The sequence below is a fragment of the Colletotrichum higginsianum genome, chromosome 2, assembly GCF_001672515.1.
Source record: "Colletotrichum higginsianum IMI 349063 chromosome 2, whole genome shotgun sequence".
NCBI lineage: Eukaryota > Fungi > Ascomycota > Sordariomycetes > Glomerellales > Glomerellaceae > Colletotrichum > Colletotrichum higginsianum.
The window spans coordinates 1175008-1197643 of NC_030955.1; the positions used below are offsets into that span (position 1 = coordinate 1175008).

Genomic DNA, 22636 nt, shown 5'->3' on the forward strand with positions numbered 1-22636 from the left:
ACACCCTGAAGTCCCGTCGAGGCATTCCCCCATCCTTCACACATGGTCGCCCCCTCTCCATAGTACTGGTGTCGTGGATCTGACTAAGAATGGTCGGTATTGGTTAAGGCTCAGGTACGATGATCTCGTCCTGTAGGAGTCATGCACGCTACGATGGCGAGAGAATTTGCGTGGGTAAACGTCCGAGAGTTCTCTTGGAAGTCCAACAACGCTAGTTCCTGGAAACTCAGATCGTGATGGGAGTTTTCCCAGCAAGGCTCTCGTGGTATGATATAAGGCGACCATTTTCCCTCTTCTCAGTCCGGTCTTGAACTCCCCTTCATCGGGCTAGCCTCTCCCTCTCCCTTTCCCTTCTTTCACACGATCTTCTGTGTCGTTTCCACTCACTTCTTGTGAAGCATTCTCTCACTTTGCTTTTTTTCATACATACGTTCGCTTGTAAACTCACTCGCATCATCACAATGCATCTCACCTCTCTCCTCGCCACCTCCATGGCCCTGGCCGCCGTCCCCGGGGCCATGGCCTACCCCGGCATGGGCCAGCAGATTGAAGATATCAAGGCCCGCGCGAGCGATAGGGGCGACTCGAACGAGCTCCTCGGAGACCTCATCTCCCTCCAGGACCGCCAGCTCACCGCCGTCGGCAAAGACGTCAAGAGGATCCTCCAGGGCAAGGGGGACCCGGAGTCTAACGACCGCTACATCCTCAAGGTGCCTGACTTGACCTCGGACAAGTGCAAGAAGGACACGTGCTGCGTCTGGCGCTACGTCGCCGACGACATGTACCAGTTCATGGCAGGCAAGTCAGGCCGTTGCACTGGCCTGGCGCGCGCCGCCGTGCGCCTCGGCTTCCACGACGCCGGCACTTGGTCCAAGGCCACGGCCTCCCAGGGCGGCGGCGCCGACGGCAGCATTCTGCTCGCACCGGGCGAGATCGACCGCTTCGAGAACCGCGGCCTGCAGGAGGTCGCCGCCAAGTTCATCGAGCTCCGCGGCAAGTACCTTTCTATGGGTTGGAACATCGGCATGGGTGACTTTATCCAGGTATGTTACGGGACGGCCTTGTTGTCATATTACGTGCGCAACACTTCATCTTTTTCGTCGTGCTCACATATCTGGTTCAGATGGGTGCCAACGTCGCCACCGTCGTCTGCCCCCTCGGCCCGCGCATCAAGACCTACGTCGGCCGTAAGGACAGCGCCGTGGGGGCGCCCCGCGGTCTCTTGCCGAGCCCGTTCCAGCCGGCCGACCAGCTGATCCAGCTCTTCCGCGACAAGACCATCGGCCCGCATGGCCTCGTCGCCCTGCTCGGCGCACACACGACCAGCCAGCAGAACTTTGTCAACACGACGCGCGCCGGCGACCCCCAGGATAGCACCCCGGGCGTTTGGGACGTGCTCTACTACAAGGAGACGCTCAGCACCAACTCCCCCCCCAGAGTTTTCAAGTTCCCCAGCGACATCGCCATCTCGCAGCACCCGGAGACTGCCAAGGAGTTCCAAGACTTTGCCGGACGCGGCGGCCAGGACCACTGGAACGAGGTAAGCCCTCCCCCCCCTCTTCTCTCGACGCTGAGTTTAGACCAATTCGCTTGTTGCAAAAAGTACTGACGATGAATCCCGACAGGACTACGCCCGTGAGTACATCCGCCTCTCGCTGTTGGGCGTCGACAACATCAACCAGCTGGTCGAGTGCACCAAGGTCCTCCCGCCGGCGATCAAGGGTTTCCGCATCCTCGACCAGTTCAAGCTCGACAAGTGGCTCAACAGCGTCGGCAACAAGGGTGCCGCCAAGAAGGTCGCCCAGGATATTGAGAAGGGCGACCCCGCCTCCGTCGAGGTGCCCCCCGTCAACAACTAAAGGGTTTCTGGAGGCGCTCGAGAGTACGGACAGTATTGGTGATGATTTATTTAGGGTAATGATAATTGAGAGGGGGGTGGGGGGGGGGGGAGGAGCTCCATAGTAGGAGATTCCGAAACTGGGTTGTGACCCGGCCCGACTTTGTATATGTAGCGTCGTCACGTTCAGACAGATGACGGGTTCAATGGTTATATATTTTTCGGTACAAACAGCTTTTACACATTAACGTCCTTGACTTACAGCACAGAAGCCAAGGAAAGCCAATGAGTGGAACTTCCCAGGTTGCCGGGTTCCGCTTATCATTAGCAGTTGTTCGCAACACCAGCTATAAATTAACAGGTATGAGGCTGGGACATGTCATCTGTTCACATGGTCTGCCGGGCGTCGTGGTCCTGTATCCCAGTCGATTTTATGGATCATTCGTGCCGGGATCATCGGAAGTTCGGAATCGAGACGAACAACGCTCGGACCGGGGCTCTGGCTGTAATGAAGACTCAATAGCCATATCAGATTAGAGTTTTCTCTTCGTACAAGACCACAAGACAACCCCGCCATTCCGTCGGCTTGTTATGTTGTTTTATCAGTTCCTCGTAGTTCCACCCTAGAGCTCCACTTGACTCGAGCGGCGACCATCAGCAACCATGACTTACCGCCTCCTCCTCTTCCTCTACCGCAAGGACGGCATCACGCACGCCGAGTTCCGAGACCACTACGAGTACATCCACATACCTCTCACGCGGGAGCTTACGGGCTCCCTCTTCCCATCGCTGCACGCGCGGCGCTACATCGAGCGGTCACCGGATGGAGAGCCCAACGTGCTCGTCGGCAACAAGTCGGGGGACGAGTGCGACGCCGTGGTGGAGGTTGCGTTCCGGGACGAGGAGGCGGCGCAGGCGTTCTTCGCGGCGACGAACAATGGCGAGATCGAGGAGAGGCTGCGGAAGGATATTGCGCAGTTCTTGAACAGGGAGAGAATGCGGGTCATGAAGATTGGCGAATCCTTTGAGACGCGCAGGGACGACTGACCCATGCCTATTTTCGGTCCAGGTAAGCAGACGCGTAGGCATGGCACGGCGGGTTGAGAGATGAGATGCTGACACGTGAGCTTAGAACACTCTCCTTGTAAACAGTGATCACAAGGAATCCAGTTCCAGAGTCGTTGTTGTTTTCTCGTCAAGAAATTACTCAGCGGAACTTACATCCGGTCCGACCGCATTGATGGTGACTGAGATGCAGATGCAGAGAGACCTTGCTCGGCCTGGACATGGCCGGTGGGTCTAGAACCCGCTTCCGTCCCGGATCCGGTCTCCGCGGGGATGCGGACCGAGACCCATTAAGTGGAAACCCCGGGTGTCTTGCAGGGTTACGTGATCCATTGCCCCCCCTTTCCTGCCGAGGCCCCATTCTTTTCCCTTTTTCTCGCTTCGCGGCAAGCGACGTTCTGTCATCTTTTCCATTCCAGTTCAAAAGGGTGCAGAGAGACCGGACGAACGATCGAAAGGCCAAATAGACGAGGTTGAGATCATTTTCATTGACACACAGGTTCACAAACTCACATCCCACACGCCCACACCACACGACTCAAGCAAGACGTGTGCATCGGGCTCGATTGGTCCCGGCACTCCGATCTTCATCGCCCCGACGGAAAAAATCTCATTCGCGTCTCTCAATCCTCGCACGCGCGTCTTCTCTTGCCCGCAATCAGAACCTCACCGAGAAGGGAGCCGCCCTCCGAACCAAAAAAAGAACACGCCGGCGCCATGAGCCACAAGCATCAGACCCTCCGCTTCGCGAGCGATCCAACTGCCGGCGATGGCATCTGGGGCTACCCGACCAGCAAGGCAAAGTAAGCGGGAGGGATCCTACTCCTCGGAACCCGCCGATTGGATCGAGCACGCCTTCTTGCTGACACGGAGCCCTCAGCTTCTGCGAAGAAGATTACCTCTTGACGCGCTACATCGCCGAGTTCATCAACTGTCTCTCCAATGCTACCTACAGTGAGTTGCCAGTCTCTTGAGATTTGGGACCCTTCCATCCCTCAGTACACGCCAATGCTCACCTGTCCTGCAGTCTACCTCGCGCTCAAGTACCCGCGCGCCAATGCCAAGGCCGCAGTCCCATGGTACAGGACCCTCGACATCCAGTCCATCGGCCTGATCCTCGTGGGCATCTTCTCCGGCGTCTTCCACGGCACCATGCACCAGGAGACTCAGCTGCTTGACGACCTCTCCATGCTCGTGCTCGCCGGGTCGCTGGTCCAGCCGCTTTACGTCTTCCGCCAGTCGCGCGCCGTCGGCGCCGCCGTCGCCACGATCCTGTGGCTCGGCATCGCCGCCATGGCCACCATCTACGTCCGCTCCGGCGACATCTTCATCCATGTCATGACCTTCACGGGCCTGCTGACCTTTGTCTGGCCGCGGACGCTCTTCATCGTCTACGGAACGGGCCGCTGGTCCAAACCGGAGCAGAGGCGGCTGATGGCGCAGTTCGCCAAGGCCTGCGCCGTCCTGATCCTCGGCTTCACGCTGTGGCACATTGACCTCGAGTACTGCGCCGAGCTGAGGGCCGCGCGGAGGAGCCTCGGCCTGCCGCTCGCATGGCTGCTGGAGCTGCACGGCTGGTGGCACATCTTCACCGCCTTCGGCGCGAGCTGGTACATGAGGCTAATCAGGGAGCTGACGTCCGACGACCAGTCTATGGACAATGCGAAGAAGGCGCAGTAGAAAAACAAAACAAAAACGGGATGTCACGACGCGTGTGTTGGAGCCGTTGTGTAGAAGCAATGATGGTGGCTTTGGCCGGGCCCCAGGGGTTGGAAGCGGCGTCCGGTGGATGGATGGTTTTCGAAGGCATGTGTGCGGTGGCTCAGCAGACGATTCCGGCGTATGAGGCCATCCGCATCGGAGACACAGAGATTTTGAAAGACTAAAAGCTGGGAGACCATAATTCCTGATATCCAATAGACCATGATACCCTGACGCCGCCAGGCCAGGACCAGGCCTCTCAGGCGCCGCGCATCAGAACCCATTTGTGGTGCAGCAGAAATTGGGGATCCTGCACGCCCCCTCGCTCGAAAGAGAGCAGGAAATAGGATGGGATTGCCTTGAGTCGAGTCATTATGGTGTATGCACTGTCTTGCTTAGCCTTCTCATGTGGAACAGGGAGAGTATCAGGGCCAGACTCAGCAGCACCTTTGACTGTGAACAAAGTTCAGTTTGGCACTTATTGCGTTAAGACATCCCTCCCATAACTAAAGAACAACGTAGACCTAATAAACAGGTTGCAAATCGTTGAGCTGATCCGTTGGATTCGAACTATGTACTTGGTAACCCCCCTTGTCAAAGGGGGAATGACAGCGGCCGAGGGCACATTGACATTTAGGCTCCGGGAGGAAGCTGTCCAGGTGGGAAGTCTGTGGCTAAAGGGATTCAAGGTCCACATCTCTGTTAAGTCAAACAATCTGCGCTTGATGGCTTTGCTGCCGTTGGTTTAGAGGTAGTCGCATAACTTACGGGGTCACGTCACGCACGCAAGGGACAACACATCGCTATCACATCACGCGCAATCGCTCAAACCATCACTTATCAAAAGTCTCAGCTGTCTGTTCTCTTCTTCATTGTAGTGTAGAGCTCATCGTCTTCCCACCCAACTCCGTTGGTCCGTTTCCGTTCTTCCGTAAACGCCGCCCAACACTGCATGGGACACTCCCAGACCAAGCATCACGAGAATTATGCCCTGCTCTGCCAAGAGATTCCCTCAAACTCTTCAAGCATCCTCGTTGCGGGTGCCCCAGGCCTCGGTGGTTATAGTCAGCCAGGCATAGACCTCCAGGATGGGGTGGGCGTTGTCGAGCAGGAAGCAAGCCCAGATGTGAGGCGCGGCATAGGGAAAGCGGCGGATGAAGCCGCGGTAGGCGCTGATCCAGCCCCAGATGTACCAGAAAGCGGCGAAGTACCTGCGAGAGTGTGGTCAGTATCACAAAGTTGGTCCATACCACGAACCTCAGGGGAAGCACTTACGCGAAAGTGGAGTTGTTGCGCAAGCCCTGGATGAAAGCGAAGATGTGGATCCAGGCCAGGAGAGGTCGAAGAAGACGCTCGACGAGCTTGCGGGCCATGTAGGGATGCTTCCTGTTGAGGCGTCAGTATAATAGACAAGTCCTCGGGGCCATGTTCAAGTGACTCACTTGGCGATCTGTCCGATACCAGGCTGGAAGAAGACGATCGTGAGGAACGACTGGATGGCGCTGCGCTGCCAGCGAACCAGCTGGCGGAGGAAGCTGGCGTTGTCAAAGACGATAGTCGTGATCTCGGCCTCGGGGGCGTTCTGAATGGCGATGTCCCAGCCCTCGGTCTGGAGCCAGCGGGTGAGGAAGACGTCGTCGCCCGTGTTCAGGAGTTTGCCGCACCAGGTGTCGGTGGTGATGGCGTGCATGAAACGAGGGTCCGTCACGATCTCGGCGCGGACCATCATGGTGCGGCCGACCATGCAAAAACAGCCGCCGTCGGCGTTGGAGCGCACGGCCTGCACGTTGTTCTGATTGTCGAGGGAGCGGAGCGAGGCGACCTCCCAGGGAGTGATGACGGCCGAGTTGCGGCGCTCCGGGGCAATGAGGGCACTGAAAGAGGTGAAGAGACTATTAGTTTTGTCTCCACGATATAGACGGGGAATACATGGTTTGTGGAACTTCTCGACTCACCTCTGCTTGCCAGTCACTCCTCCAACCTTGGGGTTCTCAAAGGGGGCAAGGAGGTACGGGATGACCTCGGTAGTGTTCCAGAAGGCATCATCATCGACAAGGGCGAGGATCTTGCCCTGGGCTTCTTGAACACCGACGACCATCTGGTGTCTCTTGCTGGCATAATCGGCGGTCATGACGCTGATTCGGTCTTCGCCCTCATCGACGATGGGCTTGACAAGGTCATAGACGCGCTGAAGGTCGCGCTCAATGGTGACGATGATGATCTCCTTAGGGCGGTTGGCAAGCCACAGGCGAAGGCTGTTGGTGAAAGAGTCGGGGGTGTTGATAGTTGCGACAATGATGCTGACGTCGGTGCTCTGGTAAGACGGTTTCTCCGGGAGCGGAATAGGCTTTGTCTTGCTGGCGAGGTACTTGGTGAGAGCCTCATCATAGGTGTACCAGGCCCTGCGGTGCGTATGTAAGCCTAGGTTTCAACTTTACAGCAATAACGAAGATGCTTACCAGAAGGCGCCAAGCACAATGTCCGCCATGATGAACGGCCTGAAATTAACCCTTTGGTTGTTTGGAAGGGTCAGAGCGTGTGTGAGGGTTGCTTTGTCCAGAGTTAGTTTGTGGTGTTGTGGGCAAAAGATAATATTTCTTCCCAAGCGAAGGGTTTTTGTATAAGATAGGAACTAACTGTTGAAGAAGGAACAGCTCAAAAATTGTCAAGGGAAGGTGCGTCTCAAAACTCACTTGTTGTTCAAAATTGAGTTGGTTATTCACATTTTGTTCTAGCACATAGTGCAAGGATTTTGTGACAAAGGAGCAAAAGCAAGGAGGTCAGAGCTTTTTCCAGCCTCTTAAGGACTAAAGAACTTGTTCTTTTCTACTGAAGTGATTGAAAGACAATAGCTGTAATGGATCAAGTGAGTAAAAAGGTCTGATTATGTTGCTTTCATAAATTAGACTCATTCAACTTGCCTAGAAAGACTACATCAAACACAGTGATGATTATGCAGAGAAACAAGCTGAGTAGGATACTTTCAGAGAAGAACATTTCTTTTCTACAACATTAAAGAGTCTCATATAAAAGGAGGTAACAATTTACAGATAGAAGAAGTTGTTCCAAGGTAAGGCATATGGTACATGATGGCCTTCGGCTTATCTCATGTCGACAAGAAACCCACCGATTGTTCATTGATCCTAGAGCTGTTCCCTAGGGCCTGGGTCCAGCTTCCATACTCTCATATTTCAGAGTTTGGATCCTGATGATTGCATCAAAGTGGAATGTCACCCCTCAAATTCCTATGTGCTCTACACGACGCTCCTATGATTTGTCTATAGTCTTGAGAAACGGCCTCTTGGTCAAAGAACCGTGTTTGAAGAATAAGCACCATGTCCAAAAACAACAATCAATTGTCGCGCCTCCATGCTTCCCACATTCGGAAAGCCCGTGCAACCAGCGCCGCCTGCTCCTCTCTCCTTATCTCCCTTTGGCGTCGACGAACCCTCCGCCACTTCCACAAGATAGCAGCGGCAACGGGGATAAGAAAAACGCCGAAAGTCTTCGGATTGGCCTCTTCGAACTTTGTCCGGCTGCCGGGGAACTCGGCTTCTTGCAGCCCAAAGAGGCCAGCGACCCATCTGCAGACGCTCTGGTGGGTGAAGTTCTGGGGAATGGCGAACATCTCAAATTCTTCGGCCGGGTACACAGGAAGCAGAATCTGCATGAGCTGTATGAGGATGATGAGCTCGGTGAAGGCGACAAGGGCGATCTCGTCGGAAATGGGAAGGACGGCGTCGGAGATCGTAGCATCGATGCCGTAGAGTGTGATGGCGAGATCGATGGCCAAGAGGCCCATGACCATGCACTCCCAGGTCTTTAAAGTGTTGCCCATAATCTGTGCGATCTCAGTAACTGCGTCCTGGTGGGATTGTGAGTTGTGTGTGTCGCAGAAAAAGTCGCGGACCGCGGCATAGAAATCGAACATGGCCAACTTGAGGCTCAGAGAGCTGGTGGTCGTAGTTGATCCGGACTGAGGTGACGACGAGAATACGGCGGGGACGGACTGTTGTGACCAATTCAGGAGGGTTCCGCTTGATGATTGACCTATATTACGGGAAGAGTTTGGGCGATGTGAAATGCTAGGCGAATTGAGGGCCAAGGGGTGTGTTGCTGTGAAATGATTCAAAACACGTACTCCTGCCTACTGCTGTTTTACGGCCATTAAGCTCCTCCGTTGCCTGGAGACGCCTCCCAGAACACTGTTTACTACCCCTGACTTCACCTTGGCTTCATCCTGGCTGTAGCTCTCATCTTGTCCGCACCGTTCAGAGTTCCATAGGCACGAGTGAGGAACCTGTGTGCAACGCAACCTCGTGGAGTCAGTGGCGGACGTCCTTCTAGAAAAGAAAATGAGCTTGCAACAGGTGACATAGATTTCGAGAAAGAAAAGAGGAGATTGATTCCAAGGTTGAGTCCAATGAAGTGAAACTCATGAATAGAGAAACAAGTTTGCCGGCCCAAGGTTTGTCCTTGTCACATGCTTCCCAATTGCTCGTCTTGGTTGACTCACTAATCATGCCACAAAATGACTTTCCTGTAATCGGTAGAAACACTTGCCATGTTTAAAAATGGATAGACTCTTGTTTTGTTCTAAGTGATGAGAAGTAAAGACAGTCACGCCTCAATCTCTCCTTCCTCTCGTCATCCGCAAGTTTGGTGAACTCTCATATCGCTGCAAAATGATTCAAGTGAGATGTTGACATGAGTGTCTATTTCAATAAATTTCTTTATTTTGTAACAAACACCGAGTAAGTTTTTTTGTTTTTTGTTTTCCTTTTTGGAAATTATAGCAGGCGATCGAAGCTCAAGCCTACTTGCTGGAATGGTTTAGGGGTCAAGACAACCCGACACAAAGATGGAACTGTCAAGCAACTAAGTAGAAGTCTCACAATGCCAGTTCAGCCAATAACCAAGTCTCACGGTGGAATTGTCGCCATACTCAATCTTCTCTATGTCCGCAACAGGATCTTTTCTTCTTAGTTTCTTATCACCACAGGCCGTACCTTTCAAGTCTGTTTCCATGCCTGGCCCTCCCTCCACATGGCGTATGAGTCTGTGTAAGTTGTCTAGATCTAGTGAGACCCCTGTCACTGATGCGCCAATTTGAGCGAAGCGCGCGTCGTGTCAATTTGCACAGTTGCTCATGTTGACTTGTAACCCAGCCCGGCACCCGCACACTCGTGGTTTTCACGCGGTACTGATGCGCCATGGCGCGGTGGTGGAAGCCGTTCAAGCTCCGGAGAAGTCCAGTAAATCCTCGAATCACTCGAAAAAACTTGAGAGACTAGTTGAGAAAAAAAGACGAATCTCGACCACCTACGCCGGGGCAGTGTGTCTCCTGAAACCATCGGGATTGGCGCCAAGTCGAGAGAGTTACGGTCATTGGTGGACCCCCTGGCCCACGTTGTCTCAGCTCAAGGGACAACTAAAGTAAAGCCTTGCAAAGCAAGCATTGGCGCCCGTCGCTCGATGGAAATTGAAGTACCCTCGCGTTCGAGCGTGGTTATGGGGGGTCACCTGGTCAAAGGCCCGAAAGGCTCAGACCAATGTACATCTTGGCGGACAACGACGTCTCTTAATGGCATTCGACATAAGTGACGGATTAAATTGGCCTTCAAGGGGACAAAAGTCCGGCATTAGCGGTAAACATCCTCATATAGAGAGCCTTGGATAAGAAGAAAGGAGGGCCACGGGACTGCAGGGAAAATGCTCGTTGCAGTCGAATTTTGAGGCCGATGGCCGCCCCATCGGCGGACTTCAGTATTCCAAGCCCTTTAAGAATCAGCTCGGTAACCCTGGTAAATTTCGCAGAACATATTGTGCGCCAAGGCTATGTTATTAAGAGGGCCGCGTTCCATGCATTGCGCCTCAGAAGGGGACATCTGGACGAAAGACAACAAAGACACAACGACAGATTTCATCTTCATAATGGCGTAGCCGCATAATGGTTGAAATTAGCCGTCAGCCTTTCGCTCGCTCTGGGAGGATTCCGTGTAGAGAGGCGTAATTCCTGCTGTCGTTCTTATCGGAGATACTTCAGCTCAGCACCGATGTACTTAAACATCTTGGTCATTCAAGATCATCCAGTTCTCTTGCCGAGATCTCGATGCCCAACAATCTGCATGTTTACCAGACATTGATCCAAGTACGAAAAGAGAGTCCTTTACTACTTGGGTTACTGGTACTCGTCCTTTGGAATTACTTGAACACTGTAATCGGGATGCCGTGGTGCATGCCGTCAATTCGCAAGAAGAAACAGAGCCCGAAGCGGCTTGGCAAATCCGAGTCCGTCACAGCGGAACAGCTGGGAGGCACAAATCGGAATATTCACTGTGTTCCTGTCTTCAGAGGAAGACTGTCAAACTGTGTGTATTAGCCGAGCAGGTCCTGACCATTGGACCGGGCAGCATGTTATTGCTGACCCCGTGGAGCCGGTCTTGGCGAGGTCTGCAGCATGTTCCTTGCCCAGGCGTTCATCCAAAGTCGCGTTCCGGCACTTTTGGGTGTTTGCTTTCTCACCCCGCAACTAGAGAGCGCGAGACGTTGCCAAGACGAGCCCGATCAACACTTACGTTAGCTTCGGGTTATCTAGAAGCACGCGAAGACCGCGGTTCCCCGCAAAGAGCCACGTTCGGTTGTCAATGACTGGACCAAGGTGGTTAGCAACTATCGCGACAAGGCGAACTATTGAAAGAGAGTCTGGGGTTCAGACCGTTTAGGAAAGGGCAACTCCGTGACAGGACAAATTGAGGCCGGTAATTGGTGACCGTTGATTGAGTATGCCCCCAGTTTGCGGGGTTAGAAGCAACGGCCCAACGGCTCTTCTGAATGGCGCAGAAAAGCTTGATCGTCCCGTGGTCCTTCAGAGAGAGGGGCAAGAGACCAGATTCGACCGGCTACCATTGGAGACGAAGTCGAAGAGTTGCCCCGGATTGCGGCGTTGCTGCCCTTGCTGGCCCCCAACATCTATTGAGTTTAGCGCCCGAGTGAATCATGGAGCCGGTATCCGATCACTGCCTATTGAAGCCGGGCACGCAAAATGCGGTCAACGATCTGTTTACTATTCTGGAAGGTTGATTCGTGCTCTCCCCCCCCGTTAGGTACTCAACTCGGCCCCGTTTTCACCGACGTGCCGAATAGCTGCGGTCAGCTGGTTCCTCGTCGAAAAACAACCTGGAGTTGTGCATTGCGACTAGGCCATCATCAGCCTAGGCCCGGCCTGTGAACCCAAACCCAATCTCTACTGACACTTGGCATGCTCCGTGGACGACAAGGCGTCATCTCTCTGCCATGTGCGAATGCTGCGATGTCAACTTGACGGGGCCGCAGATCGGACTCGTATTTGTCGGCCAAGGGACAGAAGTCAGGAGCAGTGCCAAGGCGGACTAACCCGGCCCCCTTTTTCTCATCAGGGCCTCCTTTCTCCATTGCTTGCAAGCGCAAAAAGGGCGGCTGGTTGAACGCGTACGGCGGCCGGTAGTCGAAATGTGACCTGTTACATTAGTGCGCTTCTGCACGAGCAGAATAATCCCACCGGGACTGTGCTCATTGCCGGAGGAAGCACAGAACACGTCGAAAAGAAAAGGCGGGGGAAACACCCCGTGCGTAGGTGCCCACTAAATAGAGTGTTACCAAATGATGATGATTGCTCAGAGAAGACCACGACGAACTGGTCGAGTCATTGTGTGTTCCCCGGGGCATCTAGGTGCGAGCCGAGCATTCCGTCCTAAAAGATGAGATCCGACGCAGACACGAATGGAAGTTTGGAATCAGAGGAAGGCCGCTAGACTCCTCGAGAAGGGTTGGAAGAACAACTTGAGATGACGTTTATTGTTAAGTTAATACCTCGGTGGGTCGGATGCGACATTTTGAGTTCGTGAAACAGTTGAGCTTCCACCCCAAGGTGGCTGAGGCTTGAAGTAAAAAATATTGTCAATATGAGACGCTGCCCCTTGGACTAGCAGGTGTTCCGTACGCCAGTGCCAAGAACATGCACTCCGTAGAATATAGTGCTGCGCGGTAGAACCTGGGCTCGGTGATTTTGGCAAGTAATATCAACAAAGTTTTGGAGGAACACGAGCTTATCAATTCTAAATTAATGTCTGGAAAACAACTCGGCATAGTCGGTCGCCCGTCACGTTCAGGGTTGGTTGCGAAGCAAAAGGGACTCTCCTCGATCGCCTCTTTCTTTGGCGGTGTCTTGGGGACATGTTTGCAAGTCATACCGTCTCATCAATCCCTCCCCGTCCAGCGCCGCCAAGAAAGAGCCAGCGTGGGCGCCAAGACACAGCGTGTGAGCTAAGGGACGGAAGTTTCAAAGGCATGAATCGGGAAGGATAAGCGCCCCCCAGAAGAAAGCAAGCCACTCTGTGCTTGTGCCCGTTGGGGGTTCCATTCGTGGAGCTTTGGTCCGACCCGACAAACCACTTGATCAACGCGACCATTTCTCCTCATCAACCCTGCATCCTAGGGTTGACAACCCATGATGCACGCCCGGCGGCCTTGGAACCTTGTTCGGAGCCACCCCGTGGCCATGCCGAGCCGCCTACAAGCCTGCGGTAAATGAATGCGGAGGGTATATTCCCGGTCGAGGGGCGCATCTAGGAGTCGGTCCAATTTCGTCCTCCAACGAACGGGCCTGTTCCGAGGGCAGAGGGACCGCATCTAGCGGAGTGGTGCGCATCTGGTCTTGTTCGTATGGACCGCTGTCTCCACCTCAGATCGAAGTGAACCATCGAGAAGTTGGGATATAAACTTGCCGCCGTGCCCGGGCTCTATGTCGAGGGAAGGATTTAGACTCACTACCTCTCGCTCACCTCCCCCCCCCTTCGACTTCCCCCGTGTTCGCCTAAATACATCCGACGTAATCATGGCCAAGTTCTCCTTTCTCACGGCGGTGCTGGCACTAGCCTCCTCCGTCTCTGCCCAGTGCGGTTCCGGCACTCCCAACGCCCGCGTGACCGGCTCCGGAAGCTCCTTCGTGGCAACCAGCGGATCAAACCAGGTCTACTCCGGCTCTAACTACCTCGCCGCCATCCAGGCCGCCGTTGACGCCATCTCGAGCGGCCAGCGCGTCTCTGTCATCGCCTCCGGCTCCATCGGTGCCGGCACCATCACGATCGGCGCTGGCAAGACCTTCGAGGGCTGCGGCACCATCAATGCCGTCCTCCGCTCCGGCCGCGGTGCCATCGAGGTCACCGACGCCGCCGGCGTCAAGATCCCCTACCTCACCATGACCGGCAACCCCTACTTCGGCTTGCGCTTCTCCGGTACCAAGGACCTCACCCTTGGCGCCATCAACATGAACCTCAGCGGCGGCATCGGCATCCGCTTCGACCGCGACCGCGCCGCCAACTCCAACGTCAAGATGGGCACCATCACCGTCAACGGCGCCGGCAGCCACGCCGTCGAGACCTGGAACATCGACGGCCTCACCATCGACCAGGTCATCGCCCGTAACTGCGGCGAGTCCGGCCTGCTGCTCCAGAACACCAGAAACGCCCGCGTCGGTCTCGTAGACGGCAACAACATCGGCGCCGGCACCGGCTACGGCACCCTCCGCTTCGCCAACAACAACGGCCAGCTCGCCAACGGCGCCTACACCACCAACGTCTTCATCACAAAGGTCGTCTCCCGCGGCGGCGGCCGCGGCGTCTTCTGCGTCTCCCAGTCCGGCGGCGCCGAGATCGGCACCATCGACCTCGCCAACAACGGCAACAACGCCATCCTCATCGAGAACTGCTACGGCATCACCATCAAGGGCGGCACCGTCAAGGGCGGTGGCGAGGTCCGCATCTCCGCCCGCTCCGAGTTCCCCAACACCCGCGACATCTCCATCACCGCCAGGGTCGACGACACCACCGTCCGCGAGTCCCCCTGCGGCACGAACATCAAGTGGAACCTCTCCGGCAACGCCGCCCGCAACATCTGCTCCTAAACGCGGAGGTCATAAGGTGGTGGTGGATTGGGTTCGGTGTACACGCAGCGTCTTTGTTTCTTCCAGTATATTATTTCTCTCGGCCGCAGTCGGCCATTGTTCATATTTCCTACTCCATTAGCAATCCCGGTGTCGCTCAGTTCATCGAGGGTCAGTACAAAAGTATACTGAGCGTTCTGTGTCGAAGTGTACGCTACTCCCTCTGACGAAGTGAGGGTTCCCAAGCGGACGACGAGCTCGGAGTTGTCTGTAGTCTACTATAGCTCTATACATCACAGTACACAAAAAAAGAGTCATGCTAATATCACAAGATGCCTGCCCAAACCCGTCCTTGTTTATTGTGCAGGCCGCAGAGAGAGGTGGAAGCAAGAACCAATTTTGGCCCCTTTTGATGGATCATGATGTTTACCCCAGTCTGCTTCTATTGTCGCCGCATTAAGCTCACAGAAATCTCCGCCACCCACCTGCGCCCCGCTTGACGAAATGAGGACAGGTATCTTATCGCGTTGCACCCTGACTGTGCCATACGTGCATCTAATTGATGCGGTTGTAAAGAGAATGTAAAAAAGCACATCCCATGTCCTCGTTGTAACATCTGTAGAAGGCGTAAATGCCCTCAAAAATGCTATATTTCTCAGCGTGGCACTTCGCCAAGCACATGACGCAAAACATTATTTCTTTTACCAGGTTCTCCCTGTATTCCTTAGCTGCACAGTCCAAGTCAGAGCTGTGCTATTTATAAGGCACCATGTTGAAGCAGAATATGCAGGAATACTCCGGTTCTCCTACCAGGTTCTTCCTGTATGATCTAGTTGCACAGTCCAAGTTAGAGTCATACGATTCCTAAGGCTGGAATGAGAGTATTAGAGGCTTGTATGCTACTGAAGAGGAACTGATGAAGAATAATTTCAGTCTCTAGCTACTTTGGTAAAACTCTTTGCCAACAGCAAGACCAATCTAGAGGCCTCAGTGGCATCTTGTTTCAGTTAACTTTGACGCCTCCCTCCATGCAATTGGGTTCAACTTCAACAATCACTTTTGGGATATGCGCTTGGTCTAACGCAATGCCAATTCAATTAGAAAAGATCTTTTTATGTCGTTTTGGCGCCCATAGGAGCAGGCGCTCCTTGGAGTTCAGACACTTGCCTGTTCAGCAACTTGTGACTGGGAGGATTTCAGTGCGCCATTCTCCAAAGAAACTCTCATTAGTCTCTCTCATTACAACAGAGGTGGCGCTTTCACATTTTCCATTTATCACTTGAAAAAGTTAGCTGTTTTTTTTACTTACTTGGGTGGGATATCATAAGCTTCAGAAATCAATGTGTAAGAAGCGAAAGGCATGCCAGTTTGTCTCCTTTGTCTTTTAGTCCAATGCAGAAGACAAACACAGGCAGACTCCGAGACATTGGAAGTGACAGTAGTTAGAGAAACTCAGTTACATTAAATTCATGTTCTTGGCGAGCAAAATACTTAATAGAGGAAGATCGCCTACTTCGTCGGGTGCAAATGGGCCTCACTTCCTTTGAGTTTGATAATACTCCAGTTTTAGACCAAAACCCGCTGATTATTAAGTGTCCAATTAAGCAAAAGAATTATTGGCAATGCTTTTGATTGGAAAAGCCCCTGTCAATAGAAAACGTATGAGGCCCAGCTACAATCGATGGAAAACCTCGTTTGCCAAACTTTACTTGATTGTTACCCGGATAAGGCGGACCACTGTCAACAGGGGTTTGAGATTTTGTTCGATCTAGATTTAAAATAACCAAGCCTGTAGAAGAGACCATTCGAATTCAATTTAGAGCACCGATTTCCCTCACTGATGTAAGTACTGACTCCTACAAGCCATAGAACCCACTGTCGTGATATTTGCCCACTCCCGGTCCTATCCTCACCCTGGAGCCAGCTACAATGCATCCTTTTCGACACGTTTGTTCTCACATTTGCGTTTCTTTCGGGGCAGACGTTCGCGGAGTGAGGCCAAAGAACATTCAAAGACAAAAATGGAAAGTGGACTCCAGTGTCCAGCTGCGAGCTCAAACAAAACAACATGTGCTTCTGCGGCAACTCGGGGACCATAGTGGTCCACTAGCAAAGCCAGCTCCTGCTTCGGGCTGGTAAAGTCCATTCGACAGTGCTGGTGGGATGTGCCGATTTCGCGGGCTTTAGGGAGCCGAATTGCAAAGGGCTGGTCTGGCAGGTCGAGAGTATCAAGGTATGTTGAATGAGTGTTAGGGTATGTAGCAAGATGTTTAAGAGAAAGTTGGATCGTTGAGTAATTATGTGTCCGAGTTACGTCCATGTTGTGACCATCTTTGTCGCATGATTATGACAGCTTTGGATTGAGTAGTTTGGCCTGCCCGTATTGTGAGTTTCTAGTTCTACATAGTCACAAGTTTGCTAATATAGACTTTCCGTTAAAAAGAGGTTCTTATCTCATAGATCGAACGACTTCAGTAGCATCTTTCCCGAAGTGATGAATCTCATGAAAAGAAACTGATGCATCATTCTGTCTCTATATCTGTCTGTTATGCTCTGGTTCATTCTCTTACCCGTCGCGACTTTACACAAATTTACATCTGATTAGAAACAGTGTCCTGATTGAACACATCTAATTATCCAAATTCAAAAAGTTCTCATCATCCTTCAACATTGTCAAGTTCAGAGGTCCACAATGGGGCTTTGCATCTCGCAGCCAGGGTGGCTAATCTTTCCCGTTTCACTGTGGAGCGGCAAGACGAACCGAGATTAGGCACGATATCGGCGCTGGCAGGCATGAACATGAACCGAGCGCGCTCAAAGCTTCTGTGTGTGGCGGCACCGAATGTACAACGTGGTCCCAAATTAACCAAAACACACCGCCAACCCTTCCGAACGAGCCGCCTCCGCGCCCGCGTCTCATTCTCAGCCTCAAATGCACCATCCAACCCCTGACCGACCCCAGCAGACGACGACGCAGACGCAGACGCAGACGCAGACGCAGACGACGCCATAATGCCATCGATCCTCGCCACGGCGATCCAGTCATCACTCCTCAAAGGCACCGCAAACTTCACGGCGCAGATCGTCAACCAGCACCGGCTGCCCGGCGGCGGGCCCCCGCTCGACGTGCGTCGCGTGCTCGAGTTTGCCACCTTCGGCTTCATCCAGGGCCACATCAACTACTGGTGGCAGCACTTCCTCGAGGACCGCTTCCCGAACTCCGCCGCCGCCGCCGCCGGGGGCCGCCGGGGCCGAAAGGCCTCCATCGTCGAGCCCCGGGTCGAAAAGCCCGAGAAGCCCGAGGGGCCGCCCCCCAAAAACTACTTCAATGTCGCCCGCAAGATCCTGGTCGACCAGACCATCGGCCTGTTCATGATGAACTCGGCCTTCCTCATCATCACGTCCGCCCTGCGCCTTGGCTTCTCGCCCCTGGTCTACCAGATCTGGAGCGAGCGCATCTTCGACCTGATCAAGGCGGCGTGGAAGTTTTGGCCGCTGGTGGCCCTGTTTAACTTTGCACTCATGCCCGTGGGATACAGGGCGCTGGTCGGCATGTGTGTCGGGTTCATATGGAACATGTTTCTCACGTTTTTTCTCCTGTAACCTTGCTTGCACGCAGGCCGCTTTTCATTTGTTGTACGAGAAAGACCATTTGCATAACAGCATGGAGTTGTCGGTCGCATTCGGAATGGTTGATCCATGCATTCTAGCCTGCCTGGTAATACGGGGCCTAGGTAGTCAGTCGTTCTACCATAGAAGGGGGCTGTATACGGATAAGATCTCGCAAGAAAGCCGGGATGACTGCTCACGAGTCGCCGTGAACCGGGTTCCTCCGCACCCTTCTCAACTGTTGCCGTCTTGCCAACCACGACCTGTACCGGGATCGTGAAGTTGACTCTACGGCATGAATGCACAAGTCCGTCAAAGACTTCCTAATGAGATGCGCGTGTTTGCACTCCTCTGGGCGGCGCTTGTGGTGCGCAGAGTTTGTTTCGTGACTGTAGAGATCAATGTCAGGGGCTGTATGGTCCAGAGTGACGAGGTCAACTCAACATAAGCATGTGTGGATGACTTTATTCATCTCCAATTCTCCAAGTAGTCCTTGAGGAGGTTCTCTCCATGCGGCGATGGGCCTGTCATTGCACTGGTTAGCCATTGTTGATACACTAAGCAATTCTGGAGATGCCCAGCTTGAATCTACACTGTTCTCGCGACCCTGCGAGACTTGTCGCCATTCAGGACGATGACTGACGCATGTGAAGCGGCATGGAAGCTCAAGCTGGCGGACCGCTTGATGAGGCCAGGAAGGTTGTGAAGTACCTCCCGCTACTGGTCCTCTCCAAGGCGCCTCCTTAATGAAACTCATCCTGTCAGTGTAATAGTCCTCGCCATGTGTAATCAATCCGTATCAGCCGCCCCAGGGGGGGCCTCATTTTGGTATCATGGACTGTATGGTACAGAGGGATAAGGTCAACAGGATATGTCTTCTCTGATATATTCGTGCCACAACGGCAAAGTTGAAGAAATATGTGATCGCACTATCCCCTGAGAGACCTCTTGAGGTAGTAAGAGCACATCAGTTGAAGCGGTGGATATTCGAAAGGTATCGACAAACTTGCGGCCAGCTGCGATGGATTCATGAGCCGGTGCTTTCATGGTCAGAAATGGCGTAGACGCAGGATCGTCTTAAGGCTTCACTCGGAAACATGCTTTAAAGGCTGAAGAGCCTAACTTCGCTTGCGTTGAACAGCTATTTTACATTTATAGGCGATCCTCCTATCACCCTAGGCAATCCCAGCATCCTACACCGTTCAAGTATAAGCACCATTATTTGCCAGCCGGCTCCAGCAGGCATTAGTTACTCTCGCCTGAGAACTAACCCAGTGGCGAAGAGGTCGCCCAATACGGCCGACCTTGACATTAACTTCCGCCTGGGCCGGCTTGCCCAGCTACCATACAAGATATTTTTGTCTCAAAATGAACACGTGTGAAAGCTGGACCGCTTCCCCAAGTCTTCGGATGGACAGTTCGGGAGTGTTGGGAAAGTCTTGTTGTCGCTCTGCCAGCCGCGCAGGCGAGAAACGCGGCTCCACCAGTGGCGAAGCATCCAACCTTCCATCTCAGTAACCCGGGGAGGAGTAAGGAGTCCTCCATTGCCAGGCTTCATAACGAAGCTCTCCGGGTGGTTCGGGGGGAGGAAAAGGACGTCACACACATCCTTGGGGTCGTTTCCCTCGGGAACGGCATTGCCCTCAAGGTCGAGGTAGTCCAAGAAACCGAGTGTGTGCCCCTAAAGCGATTCTTAGCAACGAATACTTGACCTTGCGACGCCAATTGCACTTAACCATTTCGTGGAGCAACAAGGGCCAATCTCCCATCTTACTGCCGACTGTTTCCCAACCATGGAAACTGACGTCGATACCATATCCCATTGCCGCTCCCATATTGTATTCACCCCAGGCTGGGTTGAGAAAAAGAAACTGGTGGTAGCGGTGATCGCGACCACCAGGGCAATCGCTGAAATCTCCATCCAAGTGCTTTTCCACGGAGCAGGCCGGATTGCAGTCCAGGTCGCCTTGCTCATCGGTGTACCCTGTGTAAACATCGAGTCCGTCGAGTGAGCCCTGCAACTGGACGCGGTCCCTGACGGCCCACCCGATGTAGTTGATCTTGACCTCCTCGAAAGGGAAGTTGTCATGGCCAGATAGCCATCGGAACCAGTAGTTGTACAGTTTCGTGTGCTGGGACGCAATCTGCTGGCGGGTGGTCTCGGTGAGGGTCTTGTTGGAGCCCCATCGTACGCAGACATTGATGGTGCTGAGTATACCAAACGCTGTTAGGGCGGAACCATATAAAAACCGAAAGAGAATTATCAAGACAAACTTGCCCGTTACCATCAATTATCTGGTCCATCGCGGTGTTCTTATAGACTGCAGGGGAGTACTGCGCCATCTCGCGTTGAAAGCGAACCATCGAATTACCCCAGGCCTGGACCACTGTGTCTGTATAGTTTGCTGGGACCGAGGAGTTTGATGACGGAATGCAGCTCGAGGCAAAAATGCCTGGCACCATTACCGCTGTAGCAGCGAGGACTCTGGAACTGAATCGCATTGTTGTAGTGTCGATCGCAGTAGCGAGTAAGGTTGAAGGTAAGAAGTCCAAGATCAACGAGTGGTGTTGATCATTCAAGCCTTTTATACGCAAGAGATTTCTCTTCATAGGATTGCCCTTTCGGAGGCAGCTTTGAGGCTTGGCAAGACAGCCTTGTGCAGTCATGAATCCATGTCTCGATGGAGAACATACGTAACTCCTCTTTCGGCGTAATCCGGGCACGGTCTCACTCTAGGGGTTGGAGATAGAGCCGAGCATTGGCTACAAAACCAGTCCATCTTCCCAAACCAAGAGGCCCATAAATAGGTGGATTAATTACCACGTCTGCCGTGAGGTACAACTCAGACACTGGGAAAGGTGCGCTGTGTTGTACTATCCAACAAAGGACATATAGTTAATACACTCGTATCTACGGGCGTCTTACTAACGAAGATGTGCTGCTTCTTCAAGGCGTGTTTCCGTAGCTGCGTAGAACGCCATTGACGAGTTTCTCGGGTCGTTAGTCAGGATGGGCTTCATCGTAGCAAAGGAAACTCCAATCTCTTTCCATAGAAATAGATAGGCAAAAGTGATATGAAAGATACCGTAGAGTACCGAGGCCCCTGTAAGTTTTTCAAGACCAGGACCAAGTAGCGATGTAGTGAGGGCAGGGCCAAGAGCGTGAACACGGACTCGGAAAACGAACTGCCGTGAACGATGAGTCGTGCGGAGGCGCGAGGCCTGCCCCTTGATGGCCGCGGAAGTCCAAAAGGCGGAGTCGACACACGAATTAGGTGGGTTTTCTTGTCAGAGGCTGAATTTAAACACGAGGTGCGGCCATGGTGAGAACAAGCAAGTCTTGAATGCCGGCCAGTCCGTTATTTACCACCTCCCTCTCATTTCCTCGGGTGACAGAACCCCCGAAGCTAGGAGTGCACAATTCGAGGCATGAGAGCGGGAGTAGGGGTTCGATGAGCGGTGACGTAGGACAGCAGGAGACAGAACGATGCGTTTGGTTTCACTAATGCCTGTTTTAGGCCTGAAGAGCAGCCACTTTACTGTGGATTGTCATATCTGAGCCATGGGACACCCCCTTGTCCCTACAACCTACTTGGTCTAGCAAACTGGCTCTCACCGCCAGCCAGATATGGCGAGGTTGACATTTGAAATTCGGCGGCGGGATATTTTACACCAGGTGACCCATTGCACTGATGGTAACATGTGTGGTTTAGTTCAGGGTCCCATGTAGTAAACAGTTAGTCTAATTCAGGGCCTTGAAAATTAGTTATGGTTCAATTTGTCCGTAGCTCGAATTCGAGCTCATACCCATTACCAATCGGATCTGCGAAACACAACAGAAAGGTTAATTCTAGTTTTAGGCTCAAGCCTGTAAAGCCCGGCCGATGCGATTCGGCAAGGATGAGAAACAGAACGGGATCAGACCCCCCTAGCCAATGAGGATCTGGTGACACGTAGGGTTTGAGGCCAAGCTCGAAGTACTTGGCTACACAGAACAGAACACATGAGATAGATGCTTTTTGCTTGGCTTTTGCTAGATCTCCTGTCAACTTGTTAACAAACGGTCATTGAAGTTGACGCGTATGGCGAGGATGAGAACGGAAACGAGGTCGAGAACGGGAAAGGCTATGCTATTAGAATAAGACTAAATCGCCGGGGGGTCCATGTAAAAAGACTTGCTAAACGACTGAGCCGACCCGCAGGTAAAGGGCATTGACACAGTTAGAATATCAAGCTAACAGGGTCGTGGCCTCCCTCAAATTCAATCTGTTGCTGACATCATGCGGATGTATGTGCCGGGCCCACTAGCCTCCAAGCTCCAGTCAGGGCTTGCTCTGATTCAGCTCCTTTGCTCCTTGTCATTCATTCTCGGTACGTCCGGATCCTTGCTTCGTCGTTCTGGCTTTTACGCTTCCTCTTTCGGACGGCCGATGTCATCAGCCCCGGGCGCTCGAACACTACTGTATAGTTTGACGGTAGGGTGCTCGATGATGGCCTAGGAC

General features: G+C 53.2%; 8 protein-coding genes across 8 annotated transcripts; 5 read left to right on the forward strand and 3 right to left on the reverse strand.

Moving 5' to 3' along the window:
• Positions 1 to 461: 461 nt before the first annotated feature.
• Positions 462 to 1859, forward strand: CH63R_02113 (Peroxidase; the record flags this gene model as incomplete). Its single annotated transcript, XM_018297088.1, has 3 exons — positions 462 to 1043; positions 1124 to 1540; positions 1626 to 1859. 3 exons carry the CDS (start codon positions 462 to 464, stop codon positions 1857 to 1859), a joined length of 1233 nt encoding a protein of 410 aa, XP_018161904.1.
• Positions 1860 to 2500: 641 nt separating this feature from the next.
• Positions 2501 to 2884, forward strand: CH63R_02114 (HypE protein; the record flags this gene model as incomplete). Its single annotated transcript, XM_018297089.1, has 1 exon — positions 2501 to 2884. One exon carries the CDS (start codon positions 2501 to 2503, stop codon positions 2882 to 2884), a length of 384 nt encoding a protein of 127 aa, XP_018161905.1.
• A 735-nt stretch (positions 2885 to 3619) lies between these two features.
• Positions 3620 to 4582, forward strand: CH63R_02115 (Alkaline phytoceramidase; the record flags this gene model as incomplete). Its single annotated transcript, XM_018297090.1, has 3 exons — positions 3620 to 3705; positions 3783 to 3856; positions 3930 to 4582. 3 exons carry the CDS (start codon positions 3620 to 3622, stop codon positions 4580 to 4582), a joined length of 813 nt encoding a protein of 270 aa, XP_018161906.1.
• Positions 4583 to 5624: 1042 nt separating this feature from the next.
• CH63R_02116 (Glycosyltransferase family 2) lies at positions 5625 to 7091 on the reverse strand (the record flags this gene model as incomplete). The annotated part of the gene is made up of 5 exons (XM_018297091.1): positions 5625 to 5814; positions 5879 to 5989; positions 6046 to 6477; positions 6559 to 7005; positions 7063 to 7091. The coding sequence occupies 5 exons, from the start codon at positions 7089 to 7091 to the stop codon at positions 5625 to 5627; spliced, it is 1209 nt and encodes a 402-aa protein (XP_018161907.1).
• Positions 7092 to 7955: 864 nt separating this feature from the next.
• CH63R_02117 (uncharacterized protein) lies at positions 7956 to 8534 on the reverse strand (the record flags this gene model as incomplete). The annotated part of the gene is made up of 1 exon (XM_018297092.1): positions 7956 to 8534. The coding sequence occupies one exon, from the start codon at positions 8532 to 8534 to the stop codon at positions 7956 to 7958; it is 579 nt and encodes a 192-aa protein (XP_018161908.1).
• Positions 8535 to 13478: 4944 nt separating this feature from the next.
• On the forward strand, positions 13479 to 14546 carry CH63R_02118 (Parallel beta-helix repeat protein; the record flags this gene model as incomplete). The annotated part of the gene is made up of 1 exon (XM_018297093.1): positions 13479 to 14546. One exon carries the CDS (start codon positions 13479 to 13481, stop codon positions 14544 to 14546), a length of 1068 nt encoding a protein of 355 aa, XP_018161909.1.
• Positions 14547 to 17537: 2991 nt separating this feature from the next.
• CH63R_02119 (Mpv17/PMP22 family protein) lies at positions 17538 to 18128 on the forward strand (the record flags this gene model as incomplete). The annotated part of the gene is made up of 1 exon (XM_018297094.1): positions 17538 to 18128. One exon carries the CDS (start codon positions 17538 to 17540, stop codon positions 18126 to 18128), a length of 591 nt encoding a protein of 196 aa, XP_018161910.1.
• Positions 18129 to 19497: 1369 nt separating this feature from the next.
• Positions 19498 to 20636, reverse strand: CH63R_02120 (Cellulose-binding family ii; the record flags this gene model as incomplete). The annotated part of the gene is made up of 3 exons (XM_018297095.1): positions 19498 to 19815; positions 19871 to 20358; positions 20420 to 20636. The coding sequence occupies 3 exons, from the start codon at positions 20634 to 20636 to the stop codon at positions 19498 to 19500; spliced, it is 1023 nt and encodes a 340-aa protein (XP_018161911.1).
• Positions 20637 to 22636: the final 2000 nt, after the last annotated feature.